At 30.9% G+C, this 26,177-nt stretch overlaps 3 protein-coding genes across 5 annotated transcripts; 2 read left to right on the forward strand and 1 right to left on the reverse strand.

The window, feature by feature from the left end:
* The first annotated feature begins 3,895 nt into the window (after window positions 1–3,895).
* LOC135962154 (thyrotroph embryonic factor) lies at window positions 3,896–12,825 on the forward strand. The gene is made up of 3 exons (XM_065513924.1): window positions 3,896–4,057; window positions 4,121–4,570; window positions 12,628–12,825. The coding sequence occupies exons 1-3, from the start codon at window positions 3,967–3,969 to the stop codon at window positions 12,678–12,680; spliced, it is 594 nt and encodes a 197-aa protein (XP_065369996.1). The 5' UTR covers window positions 3,896–3,966; the 3' UTR covers window positions 12,681–12,825.
* A 3,058-nt stretch (window positions 12,826–15,883) lies between these two features.
* Nup75 (nuclear pore complex protein Nup75) lies at window positions 15,884–19,979 on the forward strand. The gene is made up of 9 exons (XM_065514358.1): window positions 15,884–16,035; window positions 16,098–16,808; window positions 16,872–17,344; window positions 17,413–17,525; window positions 17,591–17,823; window positions 17,882–18,072; window positions 18,149–18,305; window positions 18,388–18,530; window positions 19,835–19,979. The coding sequence occupies exons 1-8, from the start codon at window positions 16,009–16,011 to the stop codon at window positions 18,511–18,513; spliced, it is 2,031 nt and encodes a 676-aa protein (XP_065370430.1). The 5' UTR covers window positions 15,884–16,008; the 3' UTR covers window positions 18,514–18,530; window positions 19,835–19,979.
* A 779-nt stretch (window positions 19,980–20,758) lies between these two features.
* Window positions 20,759–25,857, reverse strand: Naus (Nausicaa). 3 transcript variants are annotated; one of them, XM_065514361.1, is made up of 5 exons: window positions 25,600–25,857; window positions 23,892–24,774; window positions 23,635–23,821; window positions 23,445–23,569; window positions 20,759–22,413 (listed from the first exon to the last, which is right to left on the reverse strand). In XM_065514361.1, the coding sequence occupies exons 2-5, from the start codon at window positions 24,727–24,729 to the stop codon at window positions 21,776–21,778; spliced, it is 1,788 nt and encodes a 595-aa protein (XP_065370433.1). In that variant the 5' UTR covers window positions 24,730–24,774; window positions 25,600–25,857; the 3' UTR covers window positions 20,759–21,775. The 3 variants fall into 3 exon arrangements, with proteins under 3 accessions (XP_065370433.1, XP_065370432.1, XP_065370431.1); XM_065514360.1 differs by having other exon boundaries at window positions 23,892–24,791; XM_065514359.1 differs by having other exon boundaries at window positions 23,892–24,794.
* Window positions 25,858–26,177: the final 320 nt, after the last annotated feature.

The raw sequence follows: 26,177 nt of genomic DNA on the forward strand, positions 1-26,177 counted from the left end.
TTTAAAGACAACTTTATATGGGAAGAAATGAGATATTACTTGTTAAAATCGGTTTATATTTGCAAAAGTTATTAAACTTTTTTGAAAAAAGTTCGAAAAAATTTACATTGTAAATTCAAAATTTTACAAATATTTTTTTTTCTACAGTTTTTTGAAAATACTAAAAATGGTGTTAATTAAAAGTTGAATAACTTTTAGAATTTTCACCCGATTTGAATAATTAAAACCATGTTTTGTTAAGAACTACATTTTCTATATACGTGGGTATAAATTTTTATAAACTTTCATATCAAAATAAGCAATGAAAAGCGACTAAAATCAAAAAAGTTGATAAATTTTGTTTTTCTTTTAGATATTCTTAACAAAAACAATACTTATAACTTAAAAATGTATCAAAAAATGCAAGTCATTTTAAAGCGTAATCAGTTTTCTTTCCAAACCCGTTAAAAAAATTTAAAGTCGGACAGAAACTGACTAAGCTACAGGTCGATAAGTCGACGAACATCACTGAAAACGGTTTTTTCAGAATAACTTCTGAAATTTTTAGAGACAATTTGTAGTGTACTCAGCAAGACCCTATAACCCACGCTAGGCCGTTTTCCAAGTTTTTTTTTCATCGTAGCACCGTGTAATTAGTGAAATATGTTTAAAACGTTAAGTGTGTTTTTTCCAAAAAATGGAGCTATCTAGTTTTTCCATACGAAACATTAAGAAATTATGTATTTACTAGGGTGATCGATTCTTCGACATTTTTTAGAAACCTGTTTCGGTTTCGGTGTCGGTTTTTTAATAATAACCGGTTAACCGTTTTTTTTTGGCAAAATATTACAAGGCATAGAAATAAGAAGAAAAATGTTTTATTTATTAAAATAATAGTTATTAAAACCAAAACAATTCATGAAAAAACATAACAAAATAAAAAAGAGATCATATAATTAAGATAAAGAAAAAACATATATTCTAATAACGAAATATAAGCCTTTAATTCTAATTTTGATTACTTTTTTAACCTTCACGAGGTCTTCGGGTCAAATTTGACACCTTTTGAAATTAAAATTGAATTTTTTCTAAAAGTGAGTGGTTGATATTTTTGATATTTTATGAATTTATTTCATTTCAAATGTCAACAACTACGTTAGGTTTTTAGAAAAACAAATTGGCATACATATCTATACATTTTTTTGGGGTCATATTTGACCTGGAGCAAAAATCTTGAATTTTTGTTATGCACAATTAAGTTAAATGTTTTCAGAGCTTTGTAGCACTAATATATATCTGTCTCTTTTCATCATACCAGCTGAACATTACACTTGTATGAAAACTTTGATTTTCCGGTTAGATACCAAAGCTATGTTTTTCTTATCCTTCATAAAGTCTTCGGGTCAAATTTGACCCATTTTTAAATTAAAATTGAATTTGTATGACCTTTATTTTATTTCAAATGTCAAAAATTACGTTAGGTTTTATAAAATAAAGTTGCCAAAAAATATATATATTTTCTATTTGGGTCCAATTTGACCCGAAGATCGTTAACGTCAGTAAATTTTAAACGCTTATGAAGGCTATAATACCTCTTAGGAATAAAACACAGTTTAAATCCTTTGGAGTATATCGATTTTTTTAAAGTTAGAGTTTTTAAACCGGCTATTCGAGGAAAAAACCCGGTTTCTTCGATATTCGAAATATGGGCTTTTCAAAAAAACCGAAACCGACTTAATCTAAAAAACCGGTTATAACCGGTTATTAAAAACCGGACCGATCACCCTAGTATTTACAGCAAATTTTAAGTTTTTCATATAAAAAGTGCGAATTTTGAATTGTTTAATAATGTTCTTATCTCAAATAGAAATGGGACCACAAAGCAAACTAAACTTTCAATTTAGTTAGCAGCACTAACAACTTTATTTGGGCCACAAATGAGACCATCTTAATGTCCATACATAGTCTCCTGTTGACATGTCATCGTAGGGACTAAATACAAATGATTTCATATGGAACAATATGTAATGTCTATAAGTATTTAAGAAGTATGTACACATATGTATGTATGTATGAAAAATAACTTGTATTGTTTTATGTATTTTTTATATTAGAATTATGTGATATTTAATGCTCCATTTTGATTGGTTATTACACATTTTGCTTTATTATTTTTTGTTATAAACCCCTCCTTATGAGTTTACAACAGTGATTTTTTTTTTTCAAATACTTTATATGAGAGTATTGTCATGCATAACAGTGTGTAATTATTACCCCCGATTGAAAGTGTAACAGACCAATCTACATACATATGTATGTATGTATGTATGTATACTGTAATAAAACCCTTATAAAATGTGAGAGAGAGTAGTAATTTTAAAATATGTAGTTAAAGTTCTAAACATTAGGGCGGCTCGATTAATATATTTTCGAAAAACCTTTGTCGATGTTCCAAACTAAAACCAAATACAATTTGAATAATAAACATTTGGCATCATTCTGGATGTCTAAATTATGAGCTGTCAACAAGTTATGTATAGATACATTTAGCTCATGTTTCCTCAGAATAACAATTAAATGCTAGAAGGACGGCTGCATTTTTAAAATAGTCGTATCTAAATTGAAAATATTCTAGAATATTTTCTCAACAAGTCCTACTAATCCTATTAAAAATTCCTTTACATGTCAAATGACTGACCGACCGACCGTCCACTATTACAAGTTACATTTTTGTGTTTATTATTTGTTTCTTTTATTTTTTGAACATTAAGGGGTGTACATAAATGATAATTTTTATTGTAACCAGTTATATGAAGTCCTTATAATCGCATATGCCCAATATACACACACTCAAATAGAGAAAATCAACTTATAAAACTCATGTCATTTTGAACGTATGTACGAGTATATACAGACAGACAGACATATGTACATACCTACATACATACTATGTAAAGTGTCATGCAATTTACGTGGTAATTACGAGTCAACATTGCGTGATTGGTTGGATCAGAGGCATTGGTAGGTGGGTGAGTATCCTAATGGAATATAGAGACATTCATACATATGTATGTACATATTTAAGTCGTACAACAAATCCTAACACTACGCAATAGGTTAGGCGAATAAGGGAGGCATTTTAATTCATTAATAATAAAATAAACCAAAAAATACTCTACATTCTTTAAAGAACATTTCAATAAAAACAGTAATAGCGTTAGTTATTGTTTAGACGTTATTAGTATTGGTAACGAGAGACGGTTTGTGTTAGTTTCAAAATTATATAAAATAAAAAAATTACAAAATAGTTGAATAAAGCTAAATCATGTGCAATACATCTTTACATACCAGAAATTTTAGCAATTTGGTAGAACCATTATCATTTTCTACATTTCAATTCTTACGCACACGTAATCGCCTTATGATTCCTAGCGTTACTGCAGGTAAATATCTAAAAAAAAAAATGATTTACAATGTTATGGAAATCTAATTAAATTATCTCGAAAAGATTCGAAATCAAATAAATAAAGTGGAATCAATGTGAAATAATATCGAGATGCTCTACATTATTCAAAAAATGGAAACATACAAAGAGATTTCATTTAACCATATACGTTAACATAATTCGTAAAAATATATTTACGCACTTGTTACATGAACGTTGCTAGTAAACGTAAACAACTTGTGTGATCAATGAAAATATTAATTTTGTTTCACTAAAATAACGTTTACACCATGTTCGAAACTCTAAACTTTTTGAAATTCTAACTTCTAAATTTAGTTAGAAAATTCCTTGATCATTGGCTCTGCTACTGGAATTTTCCCTTGATCATTGTCTCTGCTACTGGCACTGGACATCAGTTTACTGTTTAAGCTTTATTAAATAACATTTAAAAATATGTTTCAGATTCAACATCTTATCATAATTTGATAAAGGATACACAAACTCAACCGCAACTAGATACAATTTTACCGCACAACTATGAAATGGAGAGAACGCCACCGACCTCTCCCATTTTGGATGTAATGGACAGCTCAACATTGGAACAGTTACCGACGGAATTGGAAAATACAACAAGTTCTTTAATACAGGCGGAAACTGTCTCTAATAAATCGCAACAATTCATAAAGTCAATTGGAGTGGATTCTAGCAAATTGCCATCGAACGATAATGCACTCCCCATACCCAATATAAACGTGTTACCTTTGTCTGGAGCCTCTTCAGCACTTTTGAACCATCAGACCGCATTACCAGCATTTGAGTATTTGACGCCAGCCGTTCGCAACATAAGTCCGGTTGACTTTCCATTAATGGAACTAAATCGTGTGGGTGGTATGTTTCCATCATTTTTACACCGCCGGCCTAGAGGAGAAAAGAGGCCAATTCCAGAAGAACAAAAGGATGATAAATACTATGAAAGAAGAAAACGCAATAATGAAGCAGCGAAAAAATCACGAGATGCTCGTAAAATACGAGAAGATCGTATTGCATTCAGGGCGGCCTTTCTGGAGCAAGAAAATTCATTGTTAAGAGCACAAGTAATGGCACTCAGAGATGAATTACAAACAATGAGACAGATAATTGGTAGGAGTAATTTGAGTCAAATTTAAATAAAAAAAAAAATCCACTTGTATATATTCGTGATCATAGTTGTAGCGATATTGTTGAAAATAAAATTCCAAAAACCTTATAAATGTGATTATTTCTGTAAATTATTTATAACAGCACCATCTGTATGTTATGATGTTCCCAAATAAAATTACTTACCTATGCTAATTATTTCTAAACAATTTTATTTTAACGTTCATAGCTGCTGAGCTAGGTTTCAAAATAACAATAAGTAATTCTAATGTATGAAAGAGAACGGCCCCTTAATTTAACTAAAAAACGAAATGGAGTTGAGCTTTCGTATCAACACATATGTTCGTTAGGGAAATTACAATAAAATGTACTAGATTTCTCACCAGATATCGGATGCGGTAATCTCAAATAAGAAAATTAGGATAAATTTTACTCGATATCGAATGCGGTAATTGGGCCCAAGCTCTTTCAACGTTTACATTAGCGGTATTCATGATGTGGAGCAAAACAGAAGATCTATTTATTTAAACATTATGAGAATTATAAATACAATAGATTCGTAAAATCTCTTTAAAAAAAAGGATGTACAAATTTTTCTCTGGTCTTAAAACTTTTAGATGTATCTACCAACTTAAATATTTACATTTGAACATGTAAAATATGATTTTTAATAATTTACATGATTAAGCTTATTTATTAACAACGAAATTTAATTTTCGTCGAAAGAACTCGTATATGGCTATAGTTACAGATGTGAAAACGCAACTGTGCACAATTTCTGGATTTAAAATCAAGTTAAGTCTAAAAGTGGCGATAGTATCATAAGTTTGCCGATTATATAATTACTAGGGTATTCATTCGACTAATGATCGTTCGATTAATCGAATAATTTCTTACGAATAATTATTCGAACAATTTAAAAATGGCCATTTTCGAATAACGAATAATTCGAACAATTTTATGTAGAATAATCGAATAAATGTTCATATATATTGAAATTTATTAAATTGCTTAAAATTTTTCATAATTTCAAATTTAAATAAGTAATAATGACTCACGAAAATTGTATTGTTTATGTAATTCGACAAATAACTAAAGACAAAGGGACTTTCGATCACTGTAGATGAGTGTTCCGATAGCTCCATCTATAAATATATAAATATTACTGCAAAAAGTTACAATTCTAAAAACAAATCTATCAAAATGTTTAACTTAGGACTTGAACCAATGAAAATAAAGGTACGGAATAAAATATTTGTTATTTAGCTGGCGAAATATTAGAAGAATCGCAATTAATAATCAACATTTTAACTTAGATTAAAGTGGAGTTGAATGAGATGTAGAATGTGATTTTGAAACGGTCGTCGAAAGTGATATTGAGGATGACATTTATAATGATTACATTGAAATAGATGAAGGACATGATCTTAAAATATATGTATATAAGTGATGTTATTAACCGCGTATGTAAGTGTTGCAAAATATTTAATAAATCGAATGATAAACACAAATATTGCAAAATAACGTTTTGTTGCAAGAAAAGCATGGAGTTCGTCTTATACATGATTTTGAACATCGTTGAACAAACATCTTTGTCTAACATGGTAATAAACTTTTTGCGTATTTGTAAATGCGTCAATCATGCACTGCCTGACTTCAAATTAGCCACATTAATGAACGACATAAAAAAGTTCTGAATACTAGCTCAAATTTTTTAAAGCATAGCTCCAAAATGGAAACTAAAGGGATTGCTAGTCAACTGTTTTGTAGATTGTTCCGGAGTTAATCTGATCAGAATATTTCTGTTTAAAATTTAATGATGGACTTTGTTTTCGAATGTTTTTTAACATTATCAATACTTGAATTGTTAACTTTAACGTTATTTTTTGTTTTTCTTTAACAATAAAATATTAAAAAACCGACATCAAAACTTCATTCTTTACTTTTTTAAAAAAATTTAAATTATTCGAATAATTCGATTAATTTTAAACTTGTGATCGAATTATTCGAATAAGTTAAAATCTCTTATTCGAATTATTCGTTTTATTCGAACAAGAGAAAATTCGAATAATTCGAATACCCTAATAATTACCAGTAGTGAATGCGCCACTTTCCACAGGCCGTAGTTCTGGACAGTTGAGAGAATTTGCCTCCCGTGGTACAAAATTGACATTAATGTTTGAATACCACTCAAGGACCCTTTTTCCATAGCGGCATGATGCCAAATCGGGCCAGAAATATGAAGGCACTCTGTGCTGTATTAAGAAAGTTAAAAGCCGCTTTTGTAGACACAACGTAATATATATTTCTGTTTTTATCGTGCCTGATGTCACAAATGATTGGCTTCTTTTGTCACAACTGCAAATGGCTTGCAATGCAAGAAACTTTTCGGGGAATTTTGTTTGATTTTTTGTCCGGTATTGTTCTTGAACATTACCTCGTCCATTAGCCACATTAAAATCTTGACCCGGAAGTTAAGAAAATAAGTCAGTAATTGTCGTTGTAATGAGATATAAAAGACAAAAATTGGTTACAAAATTTTAAAGTTATTAAAAATTCCCCAGGCCATTAACGTTTCTCAGGCTACTGGAACAAGAAATGTATGAACAAAATTAACATATTTTCAGAAATATTAAAATAAAAGCACATTTTTACTTAAAATATATACATATTTATTTGTATATGAGTTTTTGGCTTCGTAGGACACCTCTAACCTATTCGCAGGTATGAACAAACAAATTGATTACAATTTTTCATAATTTAAAATTTAAATAAGTAAAAAATGATTAAACAAATTGTATTGTTACTGAAATTCGACAAATAACTAAAGACAAAGGGACTTTCGATCATTGTAGATGAGTGTTCCGATAGCTCCTTATATAAATATTACTGCAAAAAGTTACAATTCTGAAAACAAATTTTTCAAAATTTTTAACTTAGGACTTGAACCAATGAAAAAAAAATAAATATAATAAAATATTTGTTATTTAGCTGGCGAAATATTAGAATAATCGCAATTAATAATCAAAATATTAACATACATTAAAGTGGAGTGGACAATGATATCAAACTTTGGACAGATTCCCTTTATTGTGTTATTCCCCAAGACAACTTTATTAAGCAAAGATTCGGTAACGTTGATAGAGCTTGATGTATAATACAATTTGTTATAAATAATTTAGAAATAGTGAATAATTAATTTACTAAAGAATTAGTTACTCAATTTAAAACCCGAATTAATGAACGACATAAAAAAGTTGTTAATACGTTTATATTGTATTTGAATTCAGGATCATGTCCAACTAGCTCACATTTTTTAAAGCTTAGCTCCAAAACGGAAACTGAGGGTTTTGCTAGTCAATTGTTTTGTAGATTGATCGGGAGTTAATCTGAACAGAATATTTCTGTTGAAAAGTTAATAATGAACTTAGTTTTCGAATGTTTTTTAACATTATCAATACTTGAATTGTTAACTTTAACGTTATTTTTTGTTTTTCTTTAACAATAAAATATTAAAAAACCGACATCAAAACTTCATTCTTTACTTTTTTAAAATAATTTAAATTATTCGAATAATTCGATTAATTTTAAACGTGTGATCGAATTATTCGAACAAGTTAAAATCTCTTATTCGAATTATTCGTTTTATTCGAACAAGAAAAAAATCGAATAATTCGAATACCCTAATTTATACCCTACACCACCATAGTGGGGAAGATATAATGCGTTTGTGCAGATGTTTGTAACGCCCAAAAATATTGGTCTAACACCCACCTTAAAGTATACCGATCGACTTAGAATCACTGAGTCGATTAAACGATGTCCGTCCGTCCGTCCGTCTAGCTGGTTGGCTGGCTGTCCATGTAAACCTTGTGCGCAAAGTACAGGTCGCAATTTTGAAGATATTTCGATCAAATTTGGTTCATAGTATTTTTTCGGCCCCAGAACCAAGTCTATTGAAACTGGCTGAAATCGGTCCATTATTTCACCTAGCCCCCATACAAATGTCCTTCCGAAGTTGGACTTTATCGGTCATAAATGTTTAATTTATAAATGTATCTCCACAAATTGCGCTCCAAATAAGTTTCATATATACAAAATTCATGTCACCAAATTTTGTTACGATCGGTCCATAATTAGTCATAGCTCCCATATAGATTCGCTTCCGAAAATCACTTAAACGTGCATAAATCTCCTAAAAATGTTGGTATATACACAAAATTCAACAGAAATAACTTTCATTAAGACATAAATCACACGACCTAATTTCAAGGTGATCGATCCATAATTGGTCATAGCTCCCATATAAGGCCCACTTCCGATCACTCAAAAATATAAATTATTGAAATTTTAAAAGAAAAATGTTTTTGCTCTTTTACTTAGTGTAGGGTATTATATGGTCGGGCTTGACCGACCATACTTTCTTACTTGTTTTTAATTCAAATTGTTTTAGAATATCGGTAACGGTTTTGAGTACTTGTATATTCTTAAATTATTATAAAGTTTATTTTTTTTAATTGTCTCTTCTTCTGGGCTTTTTTTAAAGTTATTGTAAATTGAGTTAAAAACATTATCGCATTTATGTTTTTTAATAAATTCTTGAATAAAATTATACAATTTTGCAATATTTTCCATCAATTTTAAAATAAATATTAATATACAAAAATTGGGATTATCTGGGATTAATTATACTAAATCCTCGGATTCGGGATATCCCAATTACAGGATTTTAGAGATTAGGATTGGCATCCCTACTGGTAGTTAGAATTTATTTTCTCCTTTTTTTATAGTTTAATTAAATATTATTTACCCACCTTAATTTTAATTCACTTATGATCCATTTAGTAATGAACATGTTTTACTTATTATTTCGATTTATTTTAACATATATTACGATGTTTTTACTTATAGACATTTTAATAAAAACACTCGCGAAATTTATAACACAACATTTGAATAAACTTTAAGAAAGAACGAAAACAGGGATGGCATGTTTGTACTTTTTGTCATAGCAGTGATGGGATTGTAACATTTATATTTCTACTGCCAAATTGATGTAAAAATTGCGCCAAAATATTGGTTCAAAAAGTCGACGATTTGTTTCAACTATAGAATCCTACACTTTGTGGGATAACGTAATCAATTGTTAAATTTTTATACAACCAAACAATAGATTTCGACTTTTTCACCAAAAATGTCGATTATTCGAAAAAGTCGATTATTGAACCTAAGGCGTATTTAACAAGGTGACATCAGTGAAATAAATACAGGCGAATTCACAAATTTTTTTTATATGGAGTTTGACACAAATGCGTACCGGCGAATATTTTTTGTATGTGTTATATCACCTTATTAAATGCACCTTGGCAGGGCGTATTTAACAAGGTGACAGCAGTGGCGAATTGAAATAAATACAGGCGAATTCACTTATTTTTTATATATAGAGTTTGACATACGGGCGTACCGGCGGATATTTTTTATATATGTAGATTGACTTTTGTGCGTGCTATTTCTATAATCAGCCGTGCTGCCGATGGCACCTTATTAAATGCACCTTGGCACCTTGGTGTACAATTTGCAAACCAAGGTGCATTTAATAAGGTGCCATCGGCAGCACAGCTGATTAGACCCCTTTTACAATGCAGAAATTGAAAGGCAGACAGACGAAGTTTGTTGGCGAGGGGTTGAAGAGGTAGAGTGTGTTTTACACAGGTTTAGGTTAGTTCAAAAGAGAATGAGAAAAATTTCTGCCTTTCAATTTCTGCATTGTAAATGGGGACTTATAGAAATAGCACGCACAAATGTCAAACTACATATATAAAAAATATCCGCCCGTACGCCCGTATGTCAAACTCTATATATAAAAAATATGTGAATTCGCCTGTATTTATTTCAATTCTCCACTGCTGTCACCTTGTTAAATACGCCTTGTTGTACACCAAGGCGAATTAAGTATACGGCTAGGCGAATTTAAAGAAGCTGACCAAGGTGCATTTAATAAGGTGCCATCGGCAGCACAGCTGATTATAGAAATAGCTCGCACAAATGTCAAACTACATATATAAAAAATATTCGCCCGTACGTCCGTATGTCAAACTCTATATATAAAAAATAAGTGAATTCGCCTGTATTTATTTCAATTCGCCACTGCTGTCACCTTGTTAAATACGCCTTGAAGCTGACGACACGTACAAGGTGCATTTAATAAGGTGCCATCGGCAGCACAGCTGATTATAGAAATAGCAAGCACAAATGTCAAACTACATATATAAAAAATATTCGCCCGTACGCCCGTATGTCAAACTCTATATATAAAAAATAAGTGAATTCGCCTGTATTTATTTCAATTCGTCACTGCTGTCACCTTGTTAAATACGCCTTGCAATCATACAAATTTATGAACAAATGCATTTTTCTGTCATTATTGTTGTTTGTGGTTAGCAGTCTTTATTTTTATTGTTTAATTTTCTATTTTAAATAAATTGATTATGCACGAAAGATTGGATACAATTTTAAAACTGCAAAAAATGTGTCTTAATGAGCTGGAACAAGCACAAACGAATTCGGAACGATATTCCTCCAACATAAGTTTATTGACGGAACAAGTGAAGACGAATTGGCAATGCACCACCAACACTTTTCTAATGGAATATGATACTTTAATTACCAACATTACAGCTATAATGGATGTCACAAGAAAGTTTAATCTTCAAATGCGTTTGCACAGTATGAAACTATCGGATATGCAGATTATATTTTCAAAATTATTCCAAAAAGAGAAACCACAAAGTAATAGTACTGGATTATTAAAAGAACATCCAGCTGATTTGTATCCAGCGGAAGAGTATGACATAAATTCAGAAGAAACCGATGATTTTTTGTATCCCAGATTAAATTTGAGTGAGGTTTATAAAAAAATGGACGTAATAGCCGGTAGAGTGACTTATATTAAAAATTTAAAAGACTTGAGTTTTTATATATTTGACAAGCACTCTGAACATCTGGAGACAATCGTAGAGCTAGCGAAATCTTTGGAACTGCGTCAATATCATAACTTGCCCAACTCCAATGAAGTGTTTGGCTACGTATTAGATAAGCATATATTCCGAGCTGTACTTAGCTCTAAGCATTTTTACGATGTGGAAATGAACGAAAAAATTGTTCCTTGCTATTTATTAGATACTGGAGAAGTATTGTCTTTAAAGGCAGATAATATTATGTATAGATTGTCACATGAACAAAAAAGTATTCCAGCACAGGCACTACGTTGTCAACTGAATACAACCAATAAAAATCCATTTGTGGATCAACAAGAAATGGAAGAAAAATTAAAGGCACTAGAATATGAAAACTGCACTCATTTTAAAATAGTCGCAGTAGAGAGCAACACTCTGTACTTGGAGATTGTCGATAAACCAGATAAAGCAGAAAACGAATATGGCTTGCAGAATATAACTATAGAGAATGTGCCTTCAAACAGTGACTCGAACAAAGTGGATGGCAAACAACTGACTCAAGATGAATTAGAAATGCTTTATGAAGAACCCCTAAACACTAGCAATGCTATGAAGGCAGTAATGGGATATGATCCTCAAGACGATAAACGTATATGTCGCTTTTATGACCCCAAATCCGGGGGCTGTTTTAAAGGCGCAAACTGTAGACTGGAGCATACACTACGTCAACCCGATGGTTGGACTAAAGATGTTCTGCCCGCATCATCAATTATAGACTGCCGACATCCCACAACGGTTTTTCCTACAGGAAGTATAATTAATATAACACCCACCTATGTCGGAAAATTGGACAGATTTTATGCACTAATTAATGAACCTAATCAAAACACCACACCACTAGTATGGAACGACGAAGACATACCATCATGGAAACTATTAAAAAAACCACCACACATGTTTGAACTAGTTTTATCTCGCTACATAGATGGCCTATGGTACCGAGCTAAAATTATGTCTCACGATGACGACTATAAAATGTTTAAAGTTCTCTACATCGATTATGGTAACTATCAAATGGTGCATTTGCGTAATTTGGCTTCAATGGAAAAGAATATCGCTCAATTGCCATTTCAAGCCGTTCTATGCAGATTTGCAGCTGTTAACGAAAAGCAATCTCTTTCACCGGAAAAATGTAAAAATGGCGTAGAAAAATTGTGTGAAATGATCCTTAACAAATCGATGGATGTTAAAGTTATATCTCACTATGAGGATTTATTTATTTCTTTTGTAGACAAGAATGAATATCCCCTTCCAGATGCCTTAATAGACATGGGTTTGCTAGAGTATAGCCGAATCTAAACATAAATTGCTTTAACACTGCCTTTACTTACATTCGACTGCAATCTTAACTTATATTTAGTGTATAGTGAATGGTAAATCAACATCGATTATGGTCGTTAATCGATTATTATATTTTACTGAAAATTCTAATTTTTAATCAAAAAACACAAGTCTGAAAAAAAATTATTTTCTAAGTTTATATTGTTGTTTGAGTTTTTTTACAGTTTCCGCCAAAGAATAATAAGAAGAAGTGAAACGCTGTCAAAAAAACCTAAGTCCGTTGTCATAAAAAACCTAACTCTTTGAATGTATTGGTAACATTTTGTTTATATGTATTGGTTTTAAAACCACTTTCACCACACTCCTCAAACACACAGAGTTGTAAAAAAGCGACCTTAAAAATTATAACAAAATTTTATTACAATTAAATTTAAGAATTCAAACAATTCTCAAATTATTTAATTTATATTTGACCTGGAAATATTTTATAAATAGATATATTTGCTTATTATTCTAAAATGTCTGCAAATATTAAATTTATTTGAATTTTTTATTAATTTTCAATACGAAATGTTACAAATATGTTTTTTTTCATGTTTCGGTTACTTTAGGTCTGTTTATTAACTTTCCCAGTAAATACTTGTAACGAGAGAATAAAATCAAAATTTACAAAATTACTCTTTTAAATTCTCAATAATAGTAAAAAGTAAATTAACGCTTTTCCAGTAACAATTGTTTTATACACACAATTTTATTTTATTCCTTTTAAAATATATAAATACTCACATTTTCTTGAATTTTATTGATAATTCTTTTTTTTGACATTTTTTCACCACAAAAATAAAATTGTAAATAAATAAACAATAATACAAAACATTTGAAATATAAGATGCTAACTATTACGAGTTCCAAATAGAACTTGTAATAGTTTGCAACGAGAGAACACTCTCTAAAATTTATACGCTCTTGATTTTTTCTCTACTTGCAAGTTTTTTGAGTTAATGAACGCTTTTCCAGTAACAATTGTTACTAACTAGTAACAACTTTTAGTTATTGAACAGAGCTTTTAATGGTTTAAATTTAATAAAAATAAAAGAATATTATGTGTTTGTGAAAGAGTGTGTTAGAATTGCAATTTTCAAGAAAATGTTTTGAAGTGAAATCTCTCTCCATAGAGAACATAGAGCGGAAACTAGAAAAAAACTCAAACAAAAAAATTACTCAAATTTTTGTTTTCATATTGTTTTTTCTACGAATACATTCTCACCACTTATGTTTCTGACAACTGAGTTAGGTCTTTGACAGGAGAGTTTCCGCCAAAGAATAATAACGTTTCCGCTCTATGTCTATTCTCTATGTCTCTCTCTTACAAGTGTGTTGAATTCACATACTACTTGTATGTGAGAAGAGAGAGAAGTTGTTATAGAAAAATTGATAGGCTTCAATTCTTATTATTCTTTGCCAGAGACCGATATGATAACGAAAACGATATTACCTTATGGTGACGATTATGATGTCATATTTTATTATTGAAAACGATATCATTTTCGAATATTTTGCTTACAATAAAATAAATAAACAAAAAACATTAAAAAAATCAAACCAGAAACCATAGGGTAAGATAGAGACGAGGTGTCTATGTATAATTCTCTATGCCAGAAACTGTATATACTTGACAAATATTCATCAAAACAATAAATGACATTTGTTGTCAATACAATGTTGTCTAAGCAAAAGCACTAACAATTTGATCATAACGAGGCAATAATACTAATAAATGGAGACTATACCTGATAATTTTTTATCTAGACAACCATTTTGAAGTTTATCATGATAAAAATTTATCAGGTATAACCAGGGAGTAACTGTGAGTTTTATGTAAATAAATCAAATTTAAAAAAATTATATTTTATTTTTATTTTATTGCTTAAGAGGAAAACATCTCACATCAAGGGAACTATATGGTAACATAGAGACGAGACGTAATTATCTGAAACCTAGCCTGTCGTTATTATTTGGAGTTGAGTGAAGTTTTGTTTAATTGGATTCGCACAATTTTTGATAAGTTTATTTACACTCATAATTTATATTTTATTTATTCATTTATGTAATATATCAAGCCTTATAGGCCAAAATAACAATATTACAAGTAACTAATACCTGAGATTCTTATAATTATTTTTAAATTAATAAATCCAAAAAATAAAATAACAAAAAGAAATTATCAACAACATTAAAAAAAGTATGTATTATCCCAATAAACCAGAAAAACGGTATTATAAGGAACGGTACAATTTAGTCCGCAAAAACTATCGTTTATGACCCGCAAACGATATCATATATGATAGTTTATATCATCTAGATGATATCGTTTTAATATCGTTTGGTTTATTGGGATATTATTTTTATTGGACTATTTTTTTCCATTTTTAAGTTAAATTTTTTGTAAAAAATATTATTAAGTAGACATTATGACCGATTATGGCGAATAGGCTATGTAATATTATTTTGGCCAAATTGGCTTTTTATTACTGAATAAATAAATACTTGGTAATCAATGTATTTCATATCGTTTTCTGGTTTATTGGGTCTCCGGAAGTGGAAGAGTATCATTCAATATTGAAAATTTATTTAAAATTAAACAAACAAAAATAAACAATTTAAAATCGCAAACACATTGACCACACTTCTGCAGAAATATCAACAGTTGGCAACGCTTATTCAACAACCCTGTGTTTGTCACAACCAAAGAGAATTTATGTCAGGTGGAGTCAGTCAAACAGCTGATTACTTTTTTTTCGCTAGTTTGGTTCTAGCGGCTGTCAAAGATTATTTTTATATATCAATATCGCCCTATTAAAAGCTTATTAATAAAATATTTATTTTTTATATGACCAACTTAAACCACCACTATTCAAATAACCAAGCTATTTTAATTTTTAATGCAAATTTGTTTAATTTTTCATATAAATTAATCAGCCGTGTTCTGACATTAGCCAAGACCATTTATTGTTATTGTAGAACTGCCACCACCTTATGAGAATTCGCCTTTGTCACACCGGTTTATTTTCTAGTAATAAGTTTGCCAATCAATTTGTATTATTTGTTTAATTCTCGCCATTTATCACGTTAAATATTACGTTAGGAAATATGGATGAATGTAAAATTGCAGTTTTTGTAAGTATATACGAAAAAGTACCCTTCATAAGATGTTTTTGTGAAATTGAATGGTTTTTTAGGGCATTGTGGACTCGCTTAGCACACGCTACGGCAACACATTGGCGGGACAGTTTGTTGATGGTAGCAAAATATCGTTGCACGCATTTAGACCAATAACTGCAAGCACACGGGATCAGCCGACTGAATATGCTGGAAAGGATCCAGTACATATACATCTGTTGCAGCCGGAATTTATCTTCGATGACCCGATTTTAAGAAGCCTTATAGCAGAGGCCAACTCAACGTTTGTAGCTCTGCAATCACTAAAAAAGAAAGGCTCAAAGGCAGACTATACAAAAATATCTAGAACATACCGTAGTATAATTAGAGCTTGTTTGGAAAAACTACAAGATGCAGCTGGAAGCGCAGAACTCGAAATGCCAGAGAAGTATGAAATGTATCAGCATTTTATTTCGATATTCTATTCCATTGAGTGCATTTGGCATTTGAGTGAAATACTCTTTTTGGAACAGTCATCATCAAATGTTATAGTGCCCCAACTACTCGAATGGGTTCGCTTCCATTTCCCTGCTGCGGAACGAATGGCAACTGACTTGTTATTGCTTGGACGTGACGCCAGTGACAGTGATGAATACTGGCCTGCACTGAAGGGTTTAATAATGCAAGGTCAAGTAGATGTGGCACGAGCAATTCTGCAGCTTCACCCTCAAGCAGAAAGCACTGCATTTAAAATGGCCGAGCAAATTTTTAAAGCTATGCCTACATATAATGTAAGTACAATCATCGATATCTTCCACGTAAAATATTGAAATAACTTGCGACTCCATTTAAAGGTATTTGGCGGATTTTCAATACAAAAATTTAGGTCTCAATGGCAGTATTGGCTCACAGATACCGAACGTAAATTGAGCGCAAACATTCTAAGCATCGAACCCTCATTGGAGGAACTAGTACAACTTGTGACTGGCAACACGGTCGTCTGGAATGCACAAATACAAAATTCAGAATATTGGTACGAATATCTGCCCGGCTATCTGTTTTACACTAATCCTGCTTGCAAACACTTTGAGTTGGGTACCGCTGCCAACTCCTGGTTAGATCGTTGGGCACGATTCAAATCTCAACAGGGCAAAGAGCCGAAACTTAAGCATTTGGATAAAGTAATATTGTCTCTGATGGAAAATGAAATGCATCAAGTTATTCACTCGATACAGCTGATGGCGGACAATCAATGGTTCGTTACGCATCTTACTGATTTACTCTATAATTGTGGTCAATTGCAAGTAGTAGGAGATCATCAAATGAAGTAAGTATTGCAACTGTTATAAACCCATCCAATTAAATTTGTATGATTTTGTTTCATTTGGCTTTTAGTGACTGCATTAAACTGAGAGATTCACTATTGTACGAGTTCGGTAGTTGTTTAATGTCCAGAAATTCGTTATGGCAATTGGGTATGGATTATTTGCAATTTTGTTCGGAAGAAGGTAAACAAAAGTAATGATTATATTATTAAATGGACATTCAATTAAATATTATTCACTCTTCTTAGGATTAGCTGCTTTGGAATTGTGTCTAACTAAGATACCGATTAAAACTGAAAAACAAGCTTTCAAAGTTTTAGAAATCTGTAGCAAGAAACATTTTAACAATGCCGAACAGGAAATTTGCAAAGTTCAAGCGAAAAAATCATTAGACAGCCATCGTTACGGAAATGCTTTAGAATGGGCCATTCGATCAAAAGATACTTTGTATGTCACCTCAATAGCCGATTTCCTTTTAAAGGTAAGTTCTTCACTTTGTTACAAATTACAACTTATTTGGATTACATTATCTTAATTAGCACTATTCTCGCACGGGAGACATGTTATGTCCGGATGTTATAGCCAATATCGGAGCCAAAATGTTTATTTCACCGAGATTGGTGTTTTTAGTGAAATACTTTGATTTCTACCAATTTTATCGTAAACGTGACTTCCTACCAGCTGCAGAATTACTAGTAAATTTGTTAGAATCAAAAATAACACCAGAATAGTAAGTTTTAACTAAAACATCTATGGGATAATGGATTTTTAATGACGTTTAAAACATTTTTTTTCATTTCATTTAGCTTTTGGCCCTCATTATTAATTGACACCATACCACTTTTGGAATCTAAAGATCCTAAAATACTTTCAAAAGAAACCAGTGCTATTTTACACCATTTGGAATCGGAATTAGTGCCGCTGATTGAAAAGAAAAAGAAAAGATTAGAGAAATATCCAGATGTAATTATTCATAACTCACAAATGTGTTTGTTGCTTTATTTGATTCGGTTTTTGTTCTTTTTTTTTGTTTGCTTTGTTACAGGAACCTGTTAACATTCTCAAGGACTATCGTATTGAAAATATTGAAGAAATCATAAATTTATTACGTTTGGCTTGCGCCCGCAATCTCTCGCGGGCGATCATTATAGAAAACACTATGATGGGTTGAATATATTTATTTATTATTAACACAGTACAACATTTTTCAGTTCATTGCTTTGGGACTCAATTCTGACAATTGTACGTGAAAGTAGCCCCAAGGATAAGAACGTCTGCATCATTAGTTTTGTCAAGTTGGCTGCCGTAATAATATAATGACCATACGAATTTTTTTTCCTCAAGGTGGATTTTTATCACTTTTTCTACATTTTAGCACGGTTATATCTCGTATACCGTACGGAATATCTCTTTTGTGGCTGAAGCAAAGTTGTAGATATTGAATAGTAGAAAAAAAGTACGGAACATACCTACCCGAAAAAGGTGCCTTAAAAATCGCAAAAATGCCCATTTTTGAAATTTTTTTAACCAATTTTTCATCTTTTTTTATCAATAACTGGATTACAAATCCAATTATGAACCATGAAATTAGGTCGTGTGATTTGTGTCTATATGAAAGTTATTTATCATGAATTTTGTATGTATACCATAATTTTTAACAGATTTATTCACTTTAAAGTGATTTTCGGAAGCGGGTCTTATATGGGAGCTATGACTAATTATGGACCGATCATAAAAAAATTTGGTACATATAATTTGTTCTGCCCAAGGACGAAGCCTGTTGAAATTGACTGAAATCAGTTCATTATTTCACCTAGCCCCCATACAAATGCCCTCCCGAAATTGGACTTTATCGGTCATAAATGTTTAATTTATATATGTATCTACACAAATTTCGCTCAAAAAAAGTTTTATATATATAAAATTATTGTCAAAAAATTTTATTATGATCGGTCCATAATTATTCATAGCTCCCATATAAGACCCGCTTCCGAAAATCACTTTAAAGTGAATAAATCTTATAAAAATGATGGTATACATACAAAATTCATGATAAATAACTTTCATATAGACACAAATCACACGACCTAATTTCATGGTGATCCGTCCATAATTGGATTTGTAATCCAGTTATTGAGCAAAAAAGGTGAAAAATTTGTTCAAAAAAATTAAAAATGGGCATTTTTGCGATTTTTAAGGCACTGGGTGCACATATTTCGGGTAGGTATGTTCCGTGCTTTTTTTCTACTATTCAATATCTACAACTTTGCTTCAGCCACAAAAGAGATATTCCGTACGGTAGACGAGATATAACCGTGCTAAAATGTAGAAAAAGTGATAAAAATCCACCTTGAGGAAAAAAAATTCGTATGGTCATTAAATTATTACGGCAGCCAACTTGACAAAACTAATGATGCAGAAGTTCTTATTTTTGGGGCTACTTTCACGTGCAATTGTCAGAATTGAGTCCCAAAATCATGTGTTGTACTGTGTAATGATAAGTTTTTTTTTTATTAATTATAGTTTTTAATTTCTTTTGTGTAATGTTATCTCAATTTTTTCTAATAAATTGTTCATATTACATTGTATTTGTCAGGGTGGTTTTGTTCGAAACTGCTACACTCAAAACCAACAAAATTATCTTTTAAATACATTGGGGTTTATTTTTTTTTTTTGTGACTTTAACATGTTTCGACTAATTAACTTGTTTTTTTACTTAGTTACTTTTAAGGGTTATTTTTATTTTATTTTTCGTTTATACATTTAGGAAAGCATGGCGCTCATTTGCGACAAGACCATCATAACTTAATCCGTGATTTTTGAATCGTCCAAATCATCCAAACTGTAAAAGTTTAATTCAAAATTAATTTAAAAACTAATTATTGATGGCAACCGAATTTCAGTTGCGTTGTCAGTTGCTGTTACCAAATTGGCAACCAGAAATTTATAGAATCTAAAAGTCCCCAAATAACTCAAATACATGATTGACAAATCTACAAAAATTTAACAGTTTTGAATCGGTAACCAAACTTTTCTATTATTTTTCCAAATACGCAACTTCAAAAGATTTATGTATTGTATAACTTAAAACATTCAATTTATAAGGTGGTTCTTGTGGCAAATGAGCGATGTCAATTTATTGCCACATTTATTACACAAAGTATGGCAAAGGGAATTATTTGTGTTATCGCTTTTCATACATCAGTTAATCAGATCAAATAATGTTATTAATAAAAGGATTTAAAATAAAAATATATTTTTTTTTTATCAGAAGTAGAATATGGATATCAATCGGCCATGTTCTATATACATACATACATACATAAATAGTAAGTAGTTTAAATAATACCTTTCAGATTCAAATTACAATATTCATGCCAAATAGCAAAAAATATAAAACAAAAACAATAGCTTAATTAAAATTTATAGACGGTAAATTTAAATTATGCGAATTCGCTTACTAGCCGTTCTTTATTAATTATTTGTTTGTATTCTATTTATAATGTGTGTATAGATAGATAGATAGATAGACGTAAGTAGGAAGATGTTTGCATGTAAGTAAGTATTTTAAACGAAACTAGCATCATTCATTTAGGCAGCTTACGTTTAAACGAATCTTAAAAAATGGTTTATTCTTAAATTAGCTGCTTTCTATATATAGTATTTATCTTTAATATATTAAGTAGAATGTGTTTTATGTTTTTGTAAAGGATGGGTAGATATTGATGATAATACTTAATAATCGAGTTTATTTTCTATTGATTTTACAATTGAAAATCATTGTTAAAACAAAATATAGTTAGCTTAATGTGCAAATGTACTAAGTCCACTTTTTATGAAAATTTAGATTTTAATACAAAATATTAGAATAAGTTCGGGTAAACAAAGTTTACAGTTATTTCGTTCGTTTTTCTCTTAATTATACTATGGCAGAAATGCCAAGTCCATTTTTTTATTTTATCAAAATTGCAAAAAGTTACCACCGTTATTTATTCATTAAATTTCTACCAAAAAACGTAAATTATAAAATTTGTAAGGAAATATTGACTTTAAATCCAATAACAGAGTTAAATCATACCAAATAAGTAATAAAACTGCATTGACAGATTTCAAAAATGATTAAAACCAACGATTTTAGTATGTTGTTAGCTCGTTTGCACACAAAGCTAACGATATACTCGTATGTAAATTTTTCTTTAATAATTTTGAGATTACTTAATTTTTTGTCGTTCTTGGAATATATTATATGTATATATATATATATATATATTATATTATGTTTGTTTGTAGTTTTATAACTTTCTAAATATCAATTGTTTATAGTATCATGATTTGTATAAAGTAATTTGAGAGTATTATTCTTTATCGTATAATGTAGATTTTGTTTTTATATGTCATTGATTATTACTTAGAGTAAATTTAATAGAATTGAATTAATTTTTTGCATTGGCAGCGGTAGAAGCTGATGAGGCGACAGCCGCTACACTTGCAGCACCAGTTATAGAGCCAAGGCGCGATAATGAGGGTTCACGCTTTGGTGGGACTATTGGTTTATTGGGTGGTATGGGTGGGGGAGCACCTCTGGCGCCAGCTGGTGGCACAGTTACAGGCGGTACCGCTATTGGTACGGGATGAGGTGATGGAGCTTGGTCAAGTGAGTGGCCTGCCGCTGCAGCAGCTGCTAAAGCTGAATATTTACCACCGGGAGCACGTTGTATTGTTGCTGTTGGTTGCATTTTGGCCGGTGATGGCGATGAAGGAGCTGCCGTTTGTGCTTTTTGTGCAACAGATGCTGAAGTAATAGGAGCCAAAACCGTCCCTGGTGTTGGTGTGCATGAAGTGGCATCATTGCCAACTGTTGAAGACTGCACTACTATTGTTGCAGCAGCAGCTATTTGAGGTAAAGGTGTTAGATTCGAAGGAGCTGTAGCTATACCCGTACGTAAATTTATTGCTGGGGTAAGGGACAGAGCGATACCAGTTGTGGGTCCAGATACAGGGACGCTAGATACTGTCGCCGTAGGTTGTACTATTTTGGCTATATTCACCATTGGCGTGGCACATCCATCTTCTGAAACATTTTAAAATAAACTCGTTAAACTACATGTATGAATATAATGCATTTCAAAACTCAAACGATAAAGAAATTAAAGTTTTAATAAAACTAAGTGAGTATTATAAAATATTAAATTGTTTTTTTTTTTTTTGTTTTCACTTAAGAAGTACTCTGAACAAATATTTATAACTACATACAGAATACGATGTTCATGTATATGCGGACAGTTAGGAACACTAAAGTTTAGTCTCAGCGATTATCACTTCAAATAAAATCCCCTGCACGTTACGCGAGATATTGATCGAAGTCGAAGGTCACAGAAAACGATTAAACATGACACGCTTCAACCATTTGACTCCAAATTACATTAAAATTACAACGCAATATCTCGCGTATCAGACAGATGATTTTAGGTGACTTTTCAATTCGAAGATTTAGTAAATTTTTTTTAGTGTCCATAACTGTTGGTTAAAAATTATAAACAAATATGTGCGAAATAGTACAATACGGCATAGTGTTTAAAAGATAACGATCAAAATCTGTAAAATTTCAATTCAATGGAATACGCATCATTGTACAATATGAAGGTAAGGAATTACAGATTTTGACCTTTAACGTCTACACAAATACAAATAGTACGTATGTACAAATAATATTGAAATGTGCTTTTTTATCAATAAAAGGAAGACAAAACAGATTGAGAACAAACAAAAAAAGAAGGAAAATAATAAAATTTAAGAAACAAAAATCACCTTGTTTTCTATACATTTTTCAGATATCTTTTTAATTGTTGTTTTATGTAGTAGAATAGATTTAGTTTTTGTTTTGAGGAAAATAGAAGGTGAAGAAGCATAAGAAGGAGATTTTAATTAAGGATTATTGATTTAAATTTTGTTTTCAAAAAGTCTTGCAATTTTTTTCTAACAAAATATCTCTGTATTGAAGAAAATTAAAAAATATTAAATAAAATCATAGAAATTACATACTAAAGTAAAAATTGTTTTTTTTTTAAATAAATAAATAAATATTGAAACATTATTAACTACCAGTAAACGCTCTAGATTTGGATGCAGTATTGCTGCTCATTGTGGCATTTTGCTGAAGTTGATGTTTTTTTAAAGCCTCATTTTCAGCTCTTAAAGTTATTAGCTCCTGTTCCAGTTCTTTGACACTGAAAAAGAAAATGGAAATAATTAAAGTGAATGCGCTGTGCGAATGCGTTATTTATGAATTTACCGAAGTTCTTCCTTAGCTAGATTTGCTTTAATGAGTTTACGTTCTTGGTCAGAAGCAGCTACTTGCTTTTCTAATTCTTCTTCCATACGCAACGATTTTTTGCTTTCTTCTTCTAAACCTTCAGCTATATTATCAGAACGTTGTTTTTCTTCTGCCAAGATTTGTGCCAAATCTTCAGAACGTTTTCCTATCAAACATTTACATATATATGTTTTAACATTTTATCTACTTTCGATTAAGACCCTAAGAAAGCTTACCTTCCTCAATGTATTTCATCATAATCTTTTTTCTTTCGGCAATTAATAATAGTACTATTTGCTTTTGGCGATTACGTTCAAAATCTAATGTTTCTTGCAACTTTTTTAAATCTTTTTCTAGTTTTTTCACCTGAGCTCTTTCTTCCTCCAGTTCTTGCCTTAGCTTAGTTCGTTCCATTTCTAAGCCATAAGTTATGTCGTCTCCCTGTGCAGTATCGTGCTCATGCTTTCGTTTCTCATCTTCCAGCTCCTGCAACATGCGCTGATTGTTTTCCAACGACTCTGTCAAAATGTTGACCATTCGTAGATGTGTAGCCCGCTGTTTGTTGACCATTTGATACAACTGTTCCATTTGTTGTTCAATAATTTGTCGCACTTCCATTTCAGCTTGGGCAGCTTGTGTAGACGATTCCCTCGATATTAAGTTGCCTGACAATGCAACTTTGTCGCGAAAAATAGCTACGTGAGGGTCACTAGGCTGGAGTCTTTTGCTTTTAAGTTGAGATATATATTGTTTGACACGTTCGTTACGTAAGGCCGCTATTACAACATCTCGAGCCTGCAGTTCGCCTTCAAGATAGTACAACATTTTTACCAATTCACTGTGTGGAATTTCAGTACGACCCACTTGCTTAAAGTTGGCGCCTGACCCCGGCTTCATTGTCTGGTATTCGTGACCAGCATTTACAGTGCCAGCTGTATTGCTGCTCACAATGACAGAGCTCCCAGCTATAGCACCATTATCAAGGGAGTGGTCCCCGCTTACCACTCCTCCGCCGACGAATCTAGCAGTACCACTATTTTCAGATGCAAATGGATCATTTGCATTTTGTTCCATCTTATCCGCTATGTACGACTTTTCTTGTTTATATCTGTACCTTTTCTAACAATTTAAAATGCCTACTTTTTTTTTCAAAAATTTACATGAATGATCCTTAATAAAATTTTACCAATTCTTTCTCGTTCTCTTGTACTATGTACAGTGTCTCACATAAGTATCCGAATTTTGTTTATATGTACTATAAAAACAAACGTGACTTCATACATACATGATGACTTTTAAAGTTTCTTTACAAAATCATTTATAATATTAATTATATTTATAATATTAATTATATATTTGATAGACATGGTCTGTGTGGGTTTTTCCTAAGATTTCCCTTTACTTCGGACGAGTTCTGGTATACGATTTATGGCAGTTTATATTGCTGAAGAACATTAATTCTAATAAATAATTAATGAATCAAAGTTTATTTTAGGGATATAAAATATGTTTCTTGATTAGTCCGTAGAAATTTATACAACTCTTTCTGTATAAAGTTATAAGTTCTTATACTAAGAAAAGAAAAAAAATTATGCAAATTTTACTTAATATTGTATAACAACTCCCATTCAAAATATAGTAGAGCGATTGATAACAATAAGACGTGCTCACAAGTTAAAGTGAAATTTAAACAAAAAATGCGTATAATTTGTGGGGTACCTGAAGCGACTTTTCATGTTTTTTTTTTCCTATTTCTTGAAAGTGGTAGTTTTTATTTTACTTCTTTTTCCATTTTATACAAAAATAAAAAGCTATAAAATATTATTCCTAGAATTTAAAAATTAATTTTGTTACTTTTGTTAGCCTAGCCCATAAATTAATAATTAGGATAATGCAAAAAAAATAAGAATACTTATGAGAGACACTGTATGTAGTTGTATTTACTTCGTCGGCTGTATATGCGAGAGTGTGTTCAACCCCTGATTTGATTTCTATTGGAATTTTTTCACACAAATATTTTTTAACCAAAGTATTGTTTTTAACATTTCATTTATTTCGCTCACAACTTTTTTATATACACATATTGCCTTTTTGCTTCTTTTTTTAAATTTTAAATGAAATTTTATAAGAAAAAATTACAGGACTTTTTGCCTTTGTTTTTTTATTTTATTTTATTGAACTGTCAAATTTTTTTCATTCGTGGAAAAACAGTTTGTACACAGAAGTACTTTTCATTACAACTAAGAGTGATAAAATGGGTACTATTTGTAATCAGCTCTGGTCAAACACACATGTACAACGCCCGATCACAGAAATTAATAAATTTTTCTTGTGGTGAATATTAAAATCTGTATAGTTAGTACCGCATTAAACTACAAAGAAAAAAACCTCACATGTTTAGAAAAGCAAAATATGTCTATATAAATAAGAATACATACTAAATATTATAGAGTTAGATTAAGGACAAATTCAAAATAATAGAAATAAATAAATCAAAATACATATACCTAAGTTTGAATGGA

The sequence above is a fragment of the Calliphora vicina genome, chromosome 5 (assembly GCF_958450345.1).
Source record: "Calliphora vicina chromosome 5, idCalVici1.1, whole genome shotgun sequence".
NCBI lineage: Eukaryota > Metazoa > Arthropoda > Insecta > Diptera > Calliphoridae > Calliphora > Calliphora vicina.

What these genes read in the sequence shown, in the direction of transcription:
- LOC135962154 (XM_065513924.1), top strand. Translation starts at nt 3,967, where the DNA reads ATGGAGAGAACGCCACCGACCTCTCCCATTTTGGATGTAATGGACAGC. An exon ending in GGAATTGGAAAATACAACAA is followed by an intron (nt 4,058 to 4,120) that starts GTTCTTTAATAC and finishes AGTCAATTGGAG; the next exon opens with TGGATTCTAGCAAATTGCCA. An exon ending in GAGACAGATAATTGGTAGGA is followed by an intron (nt 4,571 to 12,627) that starts GTAATTTGAGTC and finishes TCAATGGAAAAG; the next exon opens with AATATCGCTCAATTGCCATT.
- Nup75 (XM_065514358.1), top strand. Translation starts at nt 16,009, where the DNA reads ATGGATGAATGTAAAATTGCAGTTTTT. An exon ending in AATGTAAAATTGCAGTTTTT is followed by an intron (nt 16,036 to 16,097) that starts GTAAGTATATAC and finishes ATGGTTTTTTAG; the next exon opens with GGCATTGTGGACTCGCTTAG. An exon ending in GATTAGAGAAATATCCAGAT is followed by an intron (nt 18,306 to 18,387) that starts GTAATTATTCAT and finishes GCTTTGTTACAG; the next exon opens with GAACCTGTTAACATTCTCAA.
- Naus (XM_065514361.1), bottom strand. Translation starts at nt 24,729, where the DNA reads ATGGAACAAAATGCAAATGATCCATTTGCATCTGAAAATAGTGGTACT. An exon ending in CTAGCTAAGGAAGAACTTCG is followed by an intron (nt 23,570 to 23,634) that starts GTAAATTCATAA and finishes TTTCTTTTTCAG; the next exon opens with TGTCAAAGAACTGGAACAGG. An exon ending in CAAATCTAGAGCGTTTACTG is followed by an intron (nt 22,414 to 23,444) that starts GTAGTTAATAAT and finishes AAAATGTTTCAG; the next exon opens with AAGATGGATGTGCCACGCCA.